Source organism: Puma concolor, chromosome E4 (genome assembly GCF_028749965.1).
Source record: "Puma concolor isolate L17-30 chromosome E4, mPumCon1.1.hap2, whole genome shotgun sequence".
NCBI lineage: Eukaryota > Metazoa > Chordata > Mammalia > Carnivora > Felidae > Puma > Puma concolor.
In genome coordinates, this window is record NC_141683.1 from 15,550,133 (window position 1) to 15,570,109 (window position 19,977).

Here is a 19,977-nt window from a genome sequence, read left to right on the forward strand (position 1 = left end):
CCATGCAGAGGCAAAGAACTATCAAAAGCACAGAAGTAGTCTATGGTCTGGCCTGTTTGGGGGAAGGGATAGACAATGGTTGGAGCCTCGGAAGAGAACCATGCGGCATGGTGGTTAAATGACAGGGGCTGGACTCAGAGGGCATGGGTGCCAGTCATAACACTAATACTTTCAGCCACGTGACTCTGAGTGGTACCTCAGTCTCTTCCTGTGTAAAATGGGGAAGAGACTAGTATATGCTCCATAAGGATTTAGTGAGAGTTAAATGCTTGTAATGGCCTCGCTGCTCTCCTCTACCCAGTCATCTTTTTAAAATGCAAGTCAGATGCTGTTTCCTCTTTGGTCAAAGCCCCCAGTGGCTTCTCATCTCACTCAAAGTAAAAGCTGCAAAAGTTTGCAAAAAGTCGCCAAGCCTTTGTGCCGTGCCCATGCCATTAGATGCTGCCGCCCATCTCCCCCTCTTCCTCTGCAGCCACGCTGGCCTCTTTGCAATTCTCTGAACCGTGCAAAGAAGTCCCCTTTCAGCCAGGGTATCTCTGCCATTCCCTCTGCCTGAAACACCCTTCCACAGAGATGCAGGGCTTGCACTCTCCCTTCTTCAGATCTCTGCTGCACAGTCCAGCATCAGGGAGGCTTTTCTGGATGGCTTTGCTGAAAACTACACTTCCTTCCCCTCGTCTCTTCCTGGTGCCTGTTTTCTGCCTTAGTTTTGTGGACATGTTCTCCACTGCACTCCTGTACTGGGAAATGCCTTTGCATTTGTATTTGTTTGTTTTCCCCCCCACTCCTCCTGAATGTAAACCCCCAGCGGGCTGGGACTTTGTCTTTTGGGTATCTCTAGTGCTTGGCTCATGACAGGCACATAATAAATGGAAGAGCTTAGCATGCTGCCTGGCACATAGTAAGCCCTGAGTGAATTTTATAAATTGTTACCAGCACCATCATTCTTAACAAGAAATAAAGAAGAATTGACCCCTGGCTTTGAAGGATTCAGGAGACCTCACAGAGAGAGGATCCCTGCTTCATATAGATCCGTAAGGGGTCAGATCCTAGTCGGGGAAACCATGAGTTGGGTTCAGGTGGAAGATAATGGAGGGCTGAATTAGGCAGCAGGACTGGAAATAGGAGGTGGAACCTAAGGGGTGGTTCATAGAAGCAGTTGGACATTGGAGAAGAGTTAAAGAGAACATCAAAATTTCAATTCTATCTTGCTGAGTATTTGATGATGCTTTGGGGAATACCTTGGAATGTTATTTGGGGGGGGGTACAGGATGAGTTCAATTTTAAACATTTTGACTGTGATACATTTCAATGGGAATGGCCTTCAGGGAGCCAGAAGCAAGGATGCACTTGTAACACAGGTTTGCTAGATCCCTAGACATGGGGAGAGCAGCAGAGGGAGAAGAGAAACTGCCAAGCCAGAGTTATTGAAAGTATCACATGGAAAGGATTATCACAAAAGAAGGAAGGGAGACCAGGAGAAATATGAGGCACACTGCCAGTGGGGGGTGGGGTGCAGGTGTTTCAGAGAAGAAGAGAGGAGAAGAAGAGCCAAATAGGATTTGAAGGAGGACAGGCCATTGGATTTGGCAGTGAGGTGATTGTAGGTGGCCATGGTATAACAGAGGGGCTGAGACGTGATTCAGGCCTCAGCGGATTGCAGACGAATGGTAGCAGACAAATGTGAGTGTGCTACTTGTGGGGATTTTCAATGGTGAGAGGGTAGGGAAGTGGAGAGACACAGACAGACACACAGACACACAGAGACAGAGAGCTGGCTATTGAGGAGGAACCAGTGTGGAGAGGAAATTTTATGAGAATAGAAGGATGAAGGAATGGAAACTCAGGAAGAGAGATTAAAAGACACAAGAAAGGAAGAGGGGTTGAGCGGGAAATTGATGGAATGAATCTTCAAGGTGGCCAGAGTTGATGGGATTGAGAACATAGTAAAGACCTTCCTCGGGAAGAAAGAGCAATCCCTTTTCTTTACAGACAAGTGGGAGGTATTAGGAATTGGTCCTATTACAGATGAGAAGGCGAAGTAAGTAGGTCAAGGGCATTTATATCTATTATTCTTCATTTCTCAAAAAAGTGGGAGGTGAGATCGCATTGGCAGAATAAAATACGGTCAAGCCTAGAAAGGGATTCAGGCAGGGAGACCATCCATTTGTGTAGGAAAGGTATGTTTCACATCTACGCTTTCTCCTGCCCAAAACAAAGAACACCGAAGATAATAGAATGTTCAATCTGGACTGTAGACTGGCCCGTCCAGTCAAGCAACCTTGTTCGGTAGATAAGGAAATTGAACGATTCGGTGACTAGTTCAAGGTTACACAGCTAGTTAGTAGCCGACATTGTACGGAAACCAGTTTTTCTCACTCTTAATTTGTACTCTTAGTGAAGTGTTTCAAGCTGTGCTTTCCAGAGACTTAATGCCACTTAAACCAGTAATATATCTTCTTTTATAGGCACCACCCCCTTTATGCACACATACACCTTACCTCCCTGCTCGTCTTCAATCTCAAAATCAGCCTACATGCATCCTGCTACTTTTCTTTCTTGCCCTGCGTGGTCCACTGTCTCAGCTTGCAGTCTGAATTGGATTGACCCTCAGATGGGCTTTTTCTCCTGGATAGCCATGTTGCAGACTGGCTGTCTGGTCATATTCATGAAATGAGCCAGCATGTGGCTGATGCCATCATAAGGACTGAGGGCATTAGCTCTGTGAGTTGCTGCCATATCCCAAAGGCAGAGTTGAACTAGATGCTCCCTGGAGTGTAGCACTTATGGTTGTCAAATGAACCTCCTACGTGGCCCTTTTCCATTTAACTTGATATTTGGAAGGATCTACGTAAATGCTTAATTCAAAAAAAAGAAAAAAGATGTTGTTGGAAGCCTGTCAAGCAAACCCTAATTTTATCAGTTGTTAGGCTACATGAATTCTTACATTCCAAAATGAAAATACTTTTGAGCTACAGATGTTGTAGTTGTATCTGAATATGATTTTATTTTCCCTGTCTGCATCGCAGCCTGGGTTTCTGTTCTTAGATTACAGCTTATATTTTTAAATGTCAGGATCTATAAGAAAGATACTCGTGAGCTATAATCTCATTTGTTTCAGGGTACTTATTGTGAATTGCTGTGCTAGTGGTATGTGCGGGCAAAAAATCCCAGATATCTAGCGTTTTTATTTTTTTTTCCACCTCTGAAATAGATGTTAGGATATCTGAGTAGTTTCTGCCCTTTCAATAATGCACTAAGTACAATGCTCATGGACACACTCACACCCCTTCTTCCTTCTCTCATTTGATTTCGAGATACAGAGAATAAATGAGACGTTCACTTGGGTTTCGCTGTCTTTTATGAAATCCAACCCATTCTGGAATGAATGAGCGAGAGACTCGGGAGGCTGTCTTCGTGGGAGCCAACTGCCTTTCCCAAGTGTCTCATCCTCTCTCTGTCATCCCCAGGCGATGTGCCTGCATTTGTGTGTGTAGATTTATAGTTTATCTTTATCAATGGCTTCATCTGTAGGTAGCTATTATAGCTGCCTCGCCTGGATATTGTTTGGGCCTGATAGATCTGTCTGTAGTTCATCAAAGGGGAGCAGAGTGCCTAAAAGCCATCGGGTCCAGCTGAGGATGAAATACGAGCCATCAGCCTTGGTAATGGCTGTAAAATTTCATAATTACACGGCCTTTATTACATTGCATAATGATCCTGAAGCAGTATGGAACAATTAATTAAGATTTTCAACCGTGGCTCTTTCAGAAATTAAAAGGTGCTAGTAGCTGAGAAATGGGGATCTGTCTTGTCCTAAAAGCATTAGGGATGCTTAAGAAATAACTTTCCTAGGCACTTTCGGTTTTTTTGTTGCTGTTGTTGTTGTTGTTATGAAGAGGAACATCTTCTAGTTAGAGAACAAGCATTGGTATACCATGGCTATTCTCAAGTTTTTATTCCAACTTCAAAACTGATACTTTAAAAGGCATGGGAGTGAGCATGCTAAGGGTCTATATAACTCCCCAACTTCCCTTTTCTCTTCTTTGAAAAATTCTATTCAGCCTCCTGCTGTAGCCATTTATCACATTTATGGTTGTTCGTCTCTACACATTAAATAAATGCAGGCTCTGAGATAGGGGGTCAGTTAACTGCCTACTACAGTATACTGACCAAGGAGTTTCTCTCATACACTCTCTCATATCTCGAGGCATTAAAATTCTTTCAAGATCTCTACGGTTTTGACAGTCATCCCCAAAGGAAGACTTTACTGTTTTCATTTATTATCCTGTGAATCCAGCATGTCACATCTAATATATACCTTTTATTTTTTGTTTCCATAATCTCATCTTCCCACCCCATGAAGAGTAATTAAATTTTGTGAGGGCCTGTAAGAGCTGGTAGGAGTTTGCTATTCCTAAATAATAACAGAAGCCAAAGAAAAATATATGGTATACATACACGTGTGTCTGCATTTGCGCATGCAAATTATGACCCATTCTTGACTCTGTTTTCCATGTCAGGGAAATTATGATTGAGATGGTTGCATACTATAAAATACTAATGACAAGATGGTGAAACAAGCCAGCATTTTTATTATGATGACTCCAAGCCATATCCCAGGCTTTCGTGCATGTATTTGAGAGGAAGTAGATATGTTTCAAGGAAACATTATCAATGGTACAACGGCGATGAGAAGAAAATTAAAAAAAGAAACCCCTAACATCATTGCGATTTACACAGAACTCCTGCATATTTGTTTACGTCAAGTATTATTGTTTTTAAATTGACAATCATCATATAACGTTTTACGGATCTAAATATTTCATGGGAGACTGAAACTTCCCTTGGGCATCCCCAATAATAAACTTTCAGCAGAAAATTTGGACGGGATTATGTGCTTCAAGGAGGAGCTACTGCTCAGAGTAAATTCTCTTGTTGAGGCATTTAGTCCCTTAATAGGAATTTTCTGATCTGCTGTCATTCTTGTTCACACACCGAGTGTCACTGCCTCTAAAACACTTGTCATTCTTTAATGGAAACAAAATAGTCATTGCAGCCAGAGCCACAATGTCATTCCACTACCCCTTGCTGCGTCGGCAATAGTGAAAATGACAGAGCGGCTCTCAGTAGGGGTAATTAAAATGTAAATATTGATATTTTATTATTTGAAATTACTTTCCAGTGCGGCATTTAATATCTCTCCATCTGTGCGGCTCTGTTTAGCGGTCACTTTAGTGCAGCTCTGGGATAGCGAGCAGCGGCTTGATTCCCGTTATGTCAAAATGCTTGTTGCTGCTTAATTTTGATATCTAATTAAGTGGAAAAGTACAGTCCACACTGTAATCCATGGCATCTTAACCAGCTGCTTGGGTATATTTAGAATTAATCTCCACTATGGAATCATCCTAATGTATGCAATTAAGAGTCTGCCGATGGCTAATTAGGTGTATTAGAATCAGGCAGCTTTTTTTTTTTTTTTCCTCCTTTTTTCCCCCCTTTCATTTTGGACTGTTGCAAACGTAAGAGTCTCTCCCTGCAGAGGTGGTCTTAATGCGACTCAAATTGAGTTAGGAAACAGTGCAACTTCCGAATAAGTTCATCCATGGACAGCAGTATTTGCATTGTCCTATGCTTATTTGCGTGAGGCAACCTAATGTAGGAATGTCCAGGATTTCCTGGATCTATTTGCAGGATCTCAGTGACATGAAAGGGACTGGTCACAGCATAGAGGAGAGGTGGGACACAAAGATAAATATACTTTCCAACAGATCAAAGCAGGGAGACTCCCGGGCAGCACTCTGCAAGCCCTTGTTCATTTAGGGAGGAGAGGAATTATAGCGTGAGAGCTTTGCACCCCAGCTACATTTCCCTCCTCCATTCTACTTTTGAATGGAGCACTGTCTCCGAAAGAGTTATGATAAGAGGCACGGTTTGGTTTGTATATTATGTATCCGTGGTAAATACGGCAGGCAGCCTTTTACTACTGATAACGACTCTGCATTCATGTGCTTGGGGAAGTCCAAGAGCTGTGTTGTTCCCTGTTTTTGTTTTAACTTGGCCAGTGATCCAAATTGGGGGCAGTGAAGAGAGGAAGAAGGGAAGGCAGCGAGGAATCGAAGGGGTTGCCTCTATTGTCAATGAGAAGATAACTGGTAGCCTCCCCAGTGGAACGTATGCCAAGCCGTAATGACTTAGCTCTGCTTGAGCCAGCAAACACCAGCCGTGAACTTGGGAGTAAATATTCGTAAACATATCTTCATTAGCCACAGAGAAAAATAGTGTGGGAGCCTGACTTTAAACCGAACTCTTGGGGCTAGATATTCAGAGAAGCTGTTTTCTCATGCTGTCCAGAGCACAAATTATGCTCGGGTCTTTTAAGCATAGATAGTGAGGATTTCTAATATTATTTGAATGTGGAGTTTCAGGGTCAGCATGCTATAATTTCGTATCTGTGACATGCATCTCATGGATAACATATTTCTCCTATGTTCTTTCATGAATACATATGACACTTTGTTTTTAATGGCCTGTGTTGTAAATCCTTTAACTTGTTTTATGCAGAAGAACCTCCTGATTTTTTTTCCTGCCTCTCTTCTTTCTGGGGCGTATGTTGGAGACCCCCTGAGTTATAGTGTCTTTCTGTTTTGAGAAAAGCAAGAAAAGCACACGTGAAGGACTTTTTTTTTCTGCTTTTCCTGTAACTAGTAAAAGTGAGAGAAAGGGAGATATTAATGTTAACTCCACAAATACCATTTTTTAAAATAATTAGTGCTCTCATTAAAATTTGTGTTTCTGTATCAAGGGGCCAATTAGGAAAATCTGAGAAGATTTGAAGGTATGTCATTTAAAATTAATATAGAAATTGTAAGTGATTTTCTCCTAGAGCTCTCATACAGAATCAGCTCTTGGTCATTTCACTGAAAGCACACAAGATGATCACAACTTTTTTTTTTTTTTTTTTTTTTGTAATTGGTAGCTGACATAACATTTTCAAATTTTAGGTGAGCTCATGAAATCACCCAGGTCTTCATGCTGCAAACATTATTCTGTGTCTTAACATGTGTGTAGTCGTGGCTTTCAAAAATGGGAAAATAATAAAAAGAAAAGATAACCTGAGCTTTCAAGTCTGCAACTCTGCCTTCATTAATGCGAGCGGATGGACTAGGAAAAACTCTCACCTTTTGTAGACGGGCAGCATTTAATCCAAAATCAGACTGGAGTGGAGCAAGCACTTCTCTCTTTCTCCTAATTTTCTCTTTTGTGCTCAGTTAAGAAAAAAAAAAGAAAAAAAATATATATACACACATATACACACATATAGATATAGATTCTTTAATTTGTCAATATCAGAATAGTATTTTGGGTCACACGTAACAGAAATAAAGCAGCCATGGCTAAATTGCTATTCATAGATTTCTTTTAATGGTTGAATGTTCCCAAGGGAAGCAGTTCCTCATAAATAAATAAATAAATAAATAAATAAATAAATAAATAAATAGCTTTTAAGTGTTATGTGTGGGCAAAATAAACATTCACAAAAATTCATTTTTAATTTAAAATACAGTTTAGGTCAAACACAGTACAAAATCAAATATTAGAAATTATGAAGGAAAGTAAACCATGCCAAGAATTTGTGGTTTAAAAAAAAGTTAGCCAGAAGTTACAGTTTATGGTTGTTTTCCAGCTATTCTAAAGAGTATTAGAGGCACACTGATCTCTTGCCGAAGTCTGGCAAATGACGTGCTTTATTAATAACTTATTGGTCAGTTTATTAAAATGTTGGATGGTGAAGAAACATGTTATCTGGTCCTAAAATTTATGTTATCAAAATTCATCTTTTTGTGTTTCTCCCTGTATTTGTATTTTAATTGAAACCTATCCTCTTCAGGGACACCTGGGTGGCTCAGTTGGTTGAACGTCCGACTTTGGCTCGGGCCGTGATCTCACGGTTCGTGGGTTCGAACCCTGTGTCAGGCTCTGTGCTGACATCTCAGAGCCTGGAGCCTGCTTTGGATACTGTGTCTCCCTCTCTCTCTGCTCCTCCTCCACTCACGCTCTTTCTCTCTCTCAAAAATAAATAAACATAAAAAGATTTTTAAAAAAGAAAAGAAAATCTATCATCTCCAACAGAGATAATCTGTTCGGCCGTAAGTCAAAATTCTCAGCTTAAGTATGTACAAAAAATAGGGGGGAAGGAAATGTTCATATAAAAATCATGAGAACTTACTACCTGACTGATTAAAAATACTTTCGGCCCCCTGCTTGATTTCCTTAAGGTCCACCCTGACTTCTTAGAGAGAGACTTAAATGGAGCCTGCTTTACTTGCCTGGAATATTTGCATAGGACTGCGCCCAGCTATGTGTGTTCCTAAGGCAGGTGGAAATGGTTCTTTTTCAAACTTATTACATAGGAGTGGGTATGCAAACCAGTTTGATAAACCTGAAACATATCTAAATGGCATTTAAATTACATTAACACCTACTTGTACAGACACAGTTGAAAGGTCATGACCGACAAGTACCATCTTCACTGTAAATGTCTCATTTGCTGCTTTAAAACGGGAAGGCACCTTACTCCCTTGGTGCTGCTCAGTGGCTGTCGTGTTGCAAGTATTTCTGACACGTGAGTGTTTATTTAGTGAGAATCCATTGTTCTAAAATGGACTGAGAGGGAGATTTCATATGAATGCATTTTTATTGCCTTGTCCTCTCTTGGCTGTTCTTGATTCAGGGAACAGAAACCCGTAAAAAAGAAGCCCAAGATTTCTCAATCTCTCGGCCATTTTTTTTAAAGTGTGGAAAGTGCCTGTATTCGGGTTTTATAAAAACTGTTTTTGAAATCTCTGAAGAATTTGTTTAAAAAGTAGGTATACAGATTTTTTATTCCTGCAAGCAGAAAGAAGCACTGAGCTTTCGTTTTCATTCCTGACTAACTAGGCTAGGATTTCAGAGGTTTAGTAGTCTAGCTACAGAAGATAAATTTACACATTGTTAAGATCGTTATACAAAGAAGATAAAGTAGAGAAATTAAGATTAAGTAGAGAAATACTTGTGAATAACAAAAGTCATTGTGACATTATCATGGAGTCTGTTGTGAATGGCTGTTTATAAATATAAGAGAAAGCAGTTAGGCCTTATGATCAAAAAGTCAACTTTAATTATAAATTAAAAAGGAGGGGTGCCTGGATGGCTCAGTCAGTTAAGCGTCCTACTTTGGCTCGGGTCATGATCTCACTGCTTGTGGGTTCGAGCTCCGCGTTGGGCTCTGTGCTGACAGCTCAGAGCCTGGAACCTGCTTCGGATCCCGTGTCTCCCCCTCTCTCTGTCCCTCCCCACTCACACTCTGTCTCACTCTCTCTCAAAAGTAGATAAACATTACAAAAATTAAAATAAAAAGAAACTAGCTGAGGTTTAGAACAAGACCTTATCAGAGTTTAAATGGCTCCAAAGAAAATCCTATACACTCTTGGCACTTATAAGCAAAGAGCTTTACATATATTCAGTGCCTTAATAAACCCTTCTTGAAGTATGAAAAACAATTAGGCTACATTTTGTTGCATATTCAGATTTTCTTTCTGGGGGAGGGGACTGATATCTGAAATGCTATCTTCACTTCCAGTGTCCCATTCTTTGTGAAAGCCATTCAGTGAGTTGTGATTCATTAGTTGATTTGGCACAAATTTATTGAGCACCTGCTACGTGGCTGGTGCTGTTGCAGGTGCCAGGATTACAGCAAGGAACAAGGAAGAGGAGGGCTCCACTATTAAGAACTCCGAAAACATGGCAGCCCACTGGGAAAGATCTGTCTGTCAGGTGGCACATCATCACATTCACTCCTTTACTTGTTTAGGGCTTTAACCTGGAGCTCCACTTTCATATTTTACAGCTGGAAACTATGCCCGTGGATGCTACATAGGAACGATATAATTATAATGGCAGTAGGAATGGAAAAGAATGAATGTATCCACTTGATTTCAGAAATATGAAAAGGAAGGCTTGGTGGTAGAACATTGAAAGGCTGGGAGTGAGACAGCAGGCAGATGGTGATGCTGTTAATCTCGGAAGTAGGAGAGCTACAGGGTGGGGAAAATGAGGTCACTTTTCACCCTGCTACGCCATCTACAGAGGAGTTACCAGAAGAGGAGTTTTCAGGAAATGTGGCAGGAAAGGGATAAAAGGGCCAAACAGTGAAAGAAATTCCATTTTGTGCCGGTGGGTTTCAGTTTTTTGTCCACTGGAGAGGTTGAAGCCAAGAAAGCATCATGGCCAATGGATGGCATGCTTAGAGTTCATATTTAAAAATAATGCTTGAATAGCCACGGGTAAGATGGAAGAAGGAAATACCAGATAAGAATTCTGGTATCCCTTTATTCCAAAAGAGATGATGGAGATCTGAACCAAAACTGTGGGGAGTAAGGGAGGAGAGAAATTGATGACACATTGAGGAGGATGTGTACAACCAACACCAATCTTTCCTCCTTTACATATCCGTACACTTTGATCATTTCTTATGGTACCTACCTACTTTTCATCATTGTATTCTAATTTACTTTTGCTGGACTGTAACATCTTACAGGGTACGCATTATATTGTACTCATCTTGTATATCCTAATGGGTCGAAGCATAGTGCTTCACTTATCATAGATGCATTAAATGTCAATTGGTTTTACTTTTGTTACACAACTGCAACAAAATTCATTGGAAACTGAATAATGTACGTCTGGACCAAACCTTTAGGGACATTTGTTTCTACTTCCCTACTTTACCAATGAAAAGGCAGGAACCAGAGAAGTTGACTCATTCCCCAGAGTCACACAGTCACTTGGTGGGACAGGTGGCACCCAGTGCTAGGTTGATTTAGTCTCGGTCCAATGATCTTTATCTGAGGTGCTCACCATTACCCACACACCCTTGTGCTTCATGTCAGTCGTTCTCGCTGCATACTCCGAATCACTCGGCATTGGAACTGGAAGCTTCTTCAAAGATGTCTGGTCCCTATTTCGCATATGTCCATATTTCACAGATGAGAAGTCAACTATGGGTCTGTGTGAGTTTGCTGGGGCTGCTATAACAAAAGTGCTACAAATGAGACGGCTTCCAACAGAAATTTATTGTCACTCAATTCTGAAGACTAGAAGTCTGAAATCAAAGTGTTGGGAGGGTTGGTTCCTTCTGAGAGTGGTAAGGGAGAATCTGTTCCATGCCTTTCTCTTGGCTTCTGGTGGCCAAGCATCTGTTGGCTTGTAAATGGCATTCTCTCTGTGTACTTGCACATCATTTTCCTTCCGTTTGTGTACGTCCCTCCCTAAATTTCCCCCTTTTTAATGAAACTACAGTCAGATTAGGACCCACCCTCATGACCTCATTTTAACTTGACTATCTACAAAGACCCTATCTTTGTAGGTCACATTCACAGGTACTGAGAGAATTATAACCTCTTTTTTGGAGGGATACAAATCAACCTACAACAGGGGTGAAGTTAGCACTATTGGTTGGAGTGTGGGTAGAAGTAGAACCTAGATCTCCAGACCTCAATGTCACTGCTCCCCACTCTAGCCTCTTTCATCATATATCCCTCAATGGCAGTCAACCTTTAGCTTTTGAATGTTTGACATTACTTATTTCCTACAAATTCTTTAAAAGTCTTTGGAAATATCTGTCAGCCTACAAATCCTCAAAGTTCAGATAGAGGCAGTATGCATTTATTTTGAAGGCTTGATTTTTAAATCAAGTATTAGACCAAATTTGATGAGGACTTGGGAATTTCCTGAAGACAGTTCCCGCACATCTGATGCCCAGGCTGGGTTGATATTCCTTGGACTATTGGTCAGGTCCCCGTTAGCACCCTGTGGTATTTCCTGACCAGCCCCAACAGTGATTGGGTAGAGCCAGTCAGATTCAGGCACTGGATCTTTTTCATTCAAACCAGAAATGTGGCTTCAAAATGAGCTTTTTCCTACTCCACATCCATCTACTCCCAAAGTAAGACTGAAAACTAAGGTGTTTTTTTTTTAGAGTCCTACATTATATGGCACTGCCTTCCTTTTTTCTCAATGGTCAAACAAAATGTAGTCACATCAAAAAGGAAACTCCAGGCAGAGCTGTCTTGTTTTCAACTAGCACAAAATAAAGGTTGTGGGAAAAGAAAGCCATTAGGTATCCCTCCTTTAAAGCAGCTCAGCCTATACCTTTCTCTGTGCCTTCTGACAATTTTTCTTTCTTCTTGGCTTAGATGAAAGGATGGGAGAAGTAAAGTTGAGGTCAAGTAAAAGGGAGTTTGGGGAAAGCTAAAGGAACATTTGTAATCATTCAGCAGTGGTAGGTAAGTGGAATTTCCAAAGAGGAACTGTGCACTTCATCTAGATAGTCTCCGTATTCCTATTTTACATCATCTGCCCCAAATCTAGTTCTTTTTTTTTTTTTTCCTCTCAAAGCAGGTTGGCAGCTGTCACCCTCCCACACTCACAGAAACAAACAAACAAACAAAAAACTCTTGTTACCATTTTCAGGCTTTTCTGAGTAGCCCCTTGGGAATATCTTTCTTTCGCTGCTATTATAATTTTAATTTTTTTTAGCAAGCTGGATTTGGAAACAAGAAGCAATTACTAAAGAAGGCATTTCACCAGGGCCATGGGGGCATGGTTTTAATTTCTGTGCCCATGAGTGGGCTAATTGAAAATTCATTTGGCTGTTTGCATAATCAGCATGAGTGGTCAGTGGCCAGTTGCACCTGGAAACTCAGTTAACAGTGATAATTCCATCTTGGACCAGTAGATAGTGCCTTTATGATTCTATTCTACCCTCCTTTAATTTATCATCACCACCCAGACCATTTACTAAGTTTTATGGATGCTGGTCAAGTTTGCCACGTAGAATTTTTGAATCTGAATTCTGTCTTGCAAGATTTCCACATTTTTCCTATGAAACCACTATTTTGAAATAATGGTTTCATAAAATCTCTGTGAATCATACTTGAAGTATAAAAACAGAACTGAAGAAACAGAAAGAACTAAAAGAAACAGATTTATTATGGAATCAACAAATGTTGAAAGCTGATCAAATCACAAGAAGGGGAGCTGTCCCATTTTTGTTAGTTACTGTTGTATTTTACCCAAACTAATTGAGATTGAGCCTGAATTAATGAAATCTGGTTTATGGTCCAACTAAAAGAATAAAGATTCAAAGGATAATATTGGAGGTATTGTATCTAATGCTTAGGTACTAATATAATAGATAATAATTACCATCTATTACAAAGAAAAAATTTTAAATAAAATGCTTCTGATAGCACCAGGTAAAGATTCCAGCTTTCACTTTAGCACATGACCATCTGTAGTTGGCTTAACTCTAGCCGCTACTGAGTGCCAGCCTATAAAGTCCATTTCTGTAAAAATCAAAATAGAAAAAAGATCTTTATATATTTATATATATTAATTTTATATGTTATATATACATATATATACACCCTGCATATATATATATGTATATGTTACATATATATGTGTGTGTGTGTGTATATGTGTGTGTATATATATGTATATGTGTGTGTGTGTGTATATATATGTGTGTATATATGTATACACACACACACACACACACACACACACACATATATATATATATATACATACACCCTGCAACCCCAGAGCTGTGTGTTTTGTGAATTATACAGCAAATGGTATGTCTGCTCATATGTGAAGTAGCAACTGGCTTAAACATAAAGTTTAGCTCTAACAAGGTCTCCTGGTAGGCAAGACCAGATCTTAGTGCCATTGTGATTCTTGTCTCCCCTAGTTCCTGTAAACAGTAGGTTCATTTGTATGAGAGAGAAAGAAACTAGCTTATGCCACACTGCTTGCTCACCTTCTCTCCATGAATTTCGTTTGCGATCTCCGTGAGTCATTATGGCATCATTACAATTCTAGCATGATATGCTGTTCGTTGAAAGATGTCAATGTTTTGCGGAACAGAGACACTACAGTTCAAAAACTGTGAGCGGGCAAATCAATGCCATGATTAACTGATATTAACGGACACCCTGAAGATTTAAAATGCTTGCTCTCTGTTTCAAGGAAGCAGCCGAGAAGAAAATGCCTAGCAGGGGTTAAAACCGGATGCCTGCACTGCAGCCTATTTCTGTCAACACTCCGTTCAGGAAATAAACATTTATGCTTTCTGAAATGAAAGTGTATTTTTGAAGACTAGCCGTCAGATATTTTTTGCCCTTCACACTTTCAAATGCTTAGCCTTTTCTGAAAGTTGACTGCAAAGTGCATCAGTTTGCCAGGCTAAAAAAAAAAAAAAGTGCTTGACAAGTGCCCATGGCACCACTGCCATCCTCCGAAGTTTCTAGTAGAAGAAAGCAAGAGGGCTGGCACAGAACATACTTTCTTCAAGCCTATTACTTCAGGGGTACCTGCCTCTTGAGAAGCTTTTCAATCCTTCCAAGTGATATTATTCCCAACTGTCATCTGGTTTATTTGGAGCACACTGTATTGCAGATAAACATGCTATTTAACTGCGGGTCAAGGTAGAGAGTCATTCTGCTAGCAAAATGCCTGAGATACATTAAATGGCACTGACTCCGGGACAGAGATGAAGAGAGATCCCAGTTGTCAGCGATAGGCATGGAATGGGCCAGAGCCAGGGAGGAAAAAAAAAATGCACCATGGTATCAGTGTGTTTTAAAAAGCTGTAATATGGCTGAACATTTAAAACTATAAGCTGTCACACACCAAAGATTAAGATCCCAGGACGCACAAAACACGAGGTTCACACAACACGACTGCAAAGCATATTTTATTTCACTTGGGAGAGAGGTTTCTCTCCAAAGGTATCTGAATCCTATAGGTGATGAGAACCTCTAATTTGTAGCCCAGTAGCCATAAAACACCACTAAATGCCGGGTGAAGGTGCACACAAGTAATTATCGTTGGGACACAAGCGTGTGTGTGCCAAGAGAGCAGTAAGAGTGTGTTTTTAAAAAATTCCTTAAACTCAGTTTAGTTAGATCTTGGACATTTAGGTTTTGATACTTTGCTCAGGTCCACTGGTAAAAATGTTATCCAGATATGCTTATATATGTAATGTGTCTTAAGCTAGCACTCCTAAGGGGCAGTAGAAGAACTTTGTGGAATTAAAAGCTAATGTCTGTGATGTATGCAGCCTCCTTAGTGAGCAGGTGAGCACGATAATCTCATAACAAGGCCGTTTCACTGCCACGCAGGCATCTGGGCAAAAGCGACCTTTGCAACAGCTTCCAGATTGCAGAAGCGTGGTAGGAAAGGGTTAAAAGTGTTGCGATTCAGTTATTTCTAGAGCAAGAAGGGATAAGTCCGGACTTTTATTTATCCTTTGTAAAGCATGGATTGTCCTTTTTCCTACCGTTTTGCAAAATTACACCTCCTTTAATCAGCTGAAATAGATTTGAGGATATCAGGCAAGCAAACTTGTCAAACCTATATTCATCATCACCTCCTCTCTCACCAAAAATAAATAAATAAATAAATAAAATGAGAGAGATCATCTTTTTCTTTACCCTTTTTCTTCTTTTTATTTCACCAAGAAGTGAAAGAAAAAAGTTAAGTTTACAGGAAAGATACACACACACGTACACACACAGAGCCATCGACAGAGAGCAAACAAATTGCAGGGTCCACTTTAAAAAATGAAATTTTATTGTTTTTTGCTTAATTAAACCCCAAAGAAATGTGTGAAACGTTGTTATGGCTGAAAATTGTTAATTTGTAAATCACAGGGACAAAAGGGCCCCTGTGCAACTTTAAAGTTTCCGTGCACGTAAATGTCGATAGCGTGCCTTCTCCATCATCAGCACTAAATTCACATTGATGCCTCTTTTCTTCTCCGTATTGATCCTTCCATGAGAACGTAGATTTGTATCTGTTAATTAATGCGTCCTGAAACAGCGTTTGTATTAATCAGGCAGATAAGAAAAATTGGATGCCTGCATCCTCCTGACAACCGTAAAAGTGCTGGCCCTGATAAAATCGTGGATGGACCTCAATAAAAAAGTTCCTCCTTCCACTCAATAAACTAATCATCCTGCTTTTAATTATTCGGCAGAAAGATGTGTGGAGATTGGAGAATGTGTAAATCTATTTACTAACAGCAGTGTCGGGAGGGAGAATAGGGCTGTCACAGGAAGGTGCTGCGGGCTACGCGCTCTGTCCGTCTGCCGCTGCAGAAAAACTGCTGCTTGAGAGCCTGAAAAGGAACAAGAAAACTAAGGCAAAGGGAGAACAGCCATCCCTTTTGGCTCGTAACTTTCTGGATGAGCATTTATTTCTTCGTCTATTTCATGTACAAAAGAAATCGTACTATGCCCTTTTCTTGAGCGAGATATTTGGATTTGTATTGCATGTTTTTTTTTTTTTCCTGGAGGGGGAACAGAAAAAAGAGCACTAGTGTTTGTTTGTTGTCAGTGTAACATTCTTAAGATCAGAAGCAAATGGAGCCTAACCTACTCAGGCGAGGCCATTATTTTACTCTTTTGACTGTTTGAAATGTTACCGATTGTTGTATCTTTATAGGAATTTATTTTTAATAAATGTGTTCATTATGCTGACCAAAACAAAAGGCACGGAAAAAGAGAAAAAAAGATTGACACAGCCAGCTCAAAAGAAGCTCTGTCACGTAATGTGTAAACAGCTTGATAAACAATGAAACAAATGCTTTTTACACACGTCTGAAGACCATCCTTGACAAAAGCTGGACTAATCCTTCTTGATGATCTTATTAAATACTTCTAGTTAACGGTGCCAAATGGCAAACCACTAGTTTTCACCAACAGGCCAGGAAATCACTTTCTTTTCCTTATTGTGCAGTAGTTTCTTATATCACACGGGACATGAACAATTTGATACAAATAAAAAATGGAACAACAGTGATGAGCATAAGCAGGAGCCTAAGTAGACTGGGCGGCAGTGGGTATTTATGAGGAAAAAATAGATTTCATAAGTTGCATTATTACAATTTTCTCCTATAAAATTATTGGTGGCAAGATCTTAAATCATAGTCCTGTGTCCTCAAAAACCACAGAGGTGGTCGATCACTCTTGGAATTCCTGGGCATAATTTTGGAAATGAAAGTGAAGATTTAAGAAATATTTCTTTTTTTAGGACTCTTGGAAAAAGTAGGTGGCTGATCATCAGGTATCACCACGCCTTCCTTTTATTTTTATTTATTTACTTATTATTTATTTTGAAAGGGACTTAGTTTAGAATCCAGATCTAGTCCCTCTGAGATCTAAATAGACATTTTAACTCCTAACTAGGTTTAAAGGCACAACTTCTGCTTTCCCTATTGAACCACATTTTCTTTTAAAATTTGTTTGCATGTTTTCTTAAGCTCAGAAGGAACTTGAAGCATGTGTGTGTGTTGTGTGTGAATGCAGACCAGATTGTTACTGAAGAACTAAAGCAGTCATATAGGTAGTTCGGTAGTTAAGAAAAAAGTAATATTTGATATGGCTGCATTTATTGAACCTATGTTATACATTAGTATTTTGCTGGGTTTTATATTGTATTTCCCAAAAATAAAAATTGAGGTGCAGGTGAATTGTCTTGCTCATGGCGAAAGACACAGTAGCTGAGTGGGCCCAATATTTAAATTCAGGATCTGGCTCTGCCTATATGCTATCCATGAAACCCCATTGCTTCCACAGTTAACTTTTTAAATAACTGGATCCTAATAAGAATAAACTCTGCCTTTTTGATTTGGTGAGGAGGCCAGGCTGCTAAGTAGTCTTCTCTCTCTCTCTGTCTCTCTCTTTCTCTCTCTTCCTTTTTAAAGAATGTTTTCTTTTTTCTTTTTTCTTTCCTTTTTTAAGTTTATTTGTTTTGAAAGAAGAGGAGTGAGTGTGGTAGCAGGGGAGGGCCAGAGAGGGAGAGAGAGAATCCCAAGCAGGCTCCACACTGTCAGTGTAGATCCCGACATGGGGCTCAAGCTCAAGACTGTGAGATTGTAACCTCAGCCAAAATCAATAGTCAGATGCTCACCTGAGACACCCAGTTCCCCTTCGACTCTCTTTTATACCAATAATCACCATTTTAAGAGGACTTCATGCTAAATATCCGTGGGTGCAGAATATCAAATTAAGAAGTCTCTTTCAGGTATCAGAACACCCATTATTCACTGAACGTCTGACTATTAGAGAGAAATGTTTCCAAATTGCACTCTACAGTGTGAGTCTAAACGTTTGTTTTCCTTTATTTTGGGATTCTTTTTTTTTTAACTTTTATGTTGTTTATCAGTAGTAGTTTTTAGAGATGAAGTAGATGAAACTCTGACTTCCTGTAAGACATTTATAAAAACTCCAGCCAGAAATTGAGTATATTTAAAGACTACGTATTATTTTCTCCTGAAATGAAAGAAACAAAACTGCTTTTATGTTCCAGTCTCCTCAGCTGTGTCCATAAGACTTATAAAAAGCACCAACAAGTTGAACTGGTTTGTGACTTTTACTTTGCCATTTGCAAAATGATCAGGGAAAAATGTAAGAGCATCTAATCAAAGCTCAGCATAATTTTGAGCACCGATGCAGAAGCCACTACCATATGAAACTAATGTTGCATTATGAAATTATGGCTTTAAAGTAACTTGATCTGCCCATCTTCCCATGCAGGCTTCTCCACGTTGTCCCTGGCGGACCAGATGAGCCTTCTGCAGAGTGCTTGGATGGAAATTTTGATCCTTGGTGTCGTATACCGATCTCTTTCATTTGAGGATGAACTTGTCTATGCAGATGATTATATAATGGATGAAGACCAGTCCAAATTAGCAGGCCTTCTTGACCTAAATAATGCTATCCTGCAGCTGGTAAAGAAATACAAGAGCATGAAGCTGGAGAAAGAAGAATTTGTCACCCTCAAAGCGATAGCTCTTGCTAATTCAGGTTGGCATATTGACATAGTCATTGTTACATTTTTTTAATATTTCAGTTTTACCCTTCCCTCAACTTCTTCAGGGAGTTGCTAAACCCAGTTGTAAATTCTGTATGAGACAGCAAAATTATAGTCATTACAGCTTTCTAGTGAAAAGTTAGATACAGGAGAAATCAACTTGAATTATTTTTAGTATATTTACTTACTAAAAGCGGTGAAACTTTTGGCACCTAATGCATTTCCTAACTGGTAGTGTAAATGGCCACTCTCAGGACAAAATTACCTCTATTGTCTTGTAGGCACAAGTGAAAATACCTATGAATTATGGATACACAGAAACCTTTTCTCCCCCTCAAAAATGCACATTTTGCAATTGGAAAAACATATTTGGTGTTGTTTTTAGCTTTGGTTATCAAAGAATCCTGTTTTCTTGTATTCTGGAGTTCTCTAGAAACCTAATTCTGCTGGAGTATTTCTCTGAAAGGTACCACCTATGCAGTAAGGGTTAAGAATTATGGGAATAAATGGTCTTTACATTTGAACTGAAATGTACTGAAATAGCAACCTCTGATAAGTAAAAATCGTTGCTGCTTTGTTGTTTTTCCCTTTGTGCCTCTCCTAATGCTTTATTGTGGTCTTAAGTCTCTGTTAGCATTTGCATAAAGTTCAGGATAGATCCCTCCTTAATGACGTGCCGATCATTAGATACCTGCATGTCAATAACATGCTCTGATGCTATGTACCATTGACAGTCACACCGTGCCCCTCCATCTGCTTTTGTTTTGACCCTATCTTTGAACTTTATCTTGGTTGCTGGCCAGTAGTTTTCCCTTTAATTACAAGAAGGAAACTGTCAATAAAATCTGTTAAATGGGATGCAATGAGTGGCTTGAATGGGCGGACGGCTATTTGTTCAAATTCTGCAGCATTCAAGGTATTGACAGTTTGTTTTCTGGGGCCATATGTGACGATCAATCTCAGGCTGGGCTCAGCCGCGCTGAAAAATGAAAAACCAGATTGCTTTTGCTTACTTGTGGATGACGACTTTGTGATTTGGCGCGGTCCTAGTGA

At 39.8% G+C, this 19,977-nt stretch overlaps 1 protein-coding gene across 22 annotated transcripts in view; it reads left to right on the forward strand.

The window, feature by feature from the left end:
• Positions 1-19,977, forward strand: part of ESRRG (estrogen related receptor gamma) — a 632,553-nt gene that overhangs the window by 595,529 nt on the left and 17,047 nt on the right. For all 22 annotated transcript variants that reach the window (XM_086694080.1, XM_086694094.1, XM_086694083.1 and 19 more), the window contains one exon: positions 18,648-18,917. In XM_086694080.1, coding sequence (XP_086550206.1) covers positions 18,648-18,917 — 270 coding nt within the window. The remainder of the gene's footprint in view (positions 1-18,647; positions 18,918-19,977) is intronic.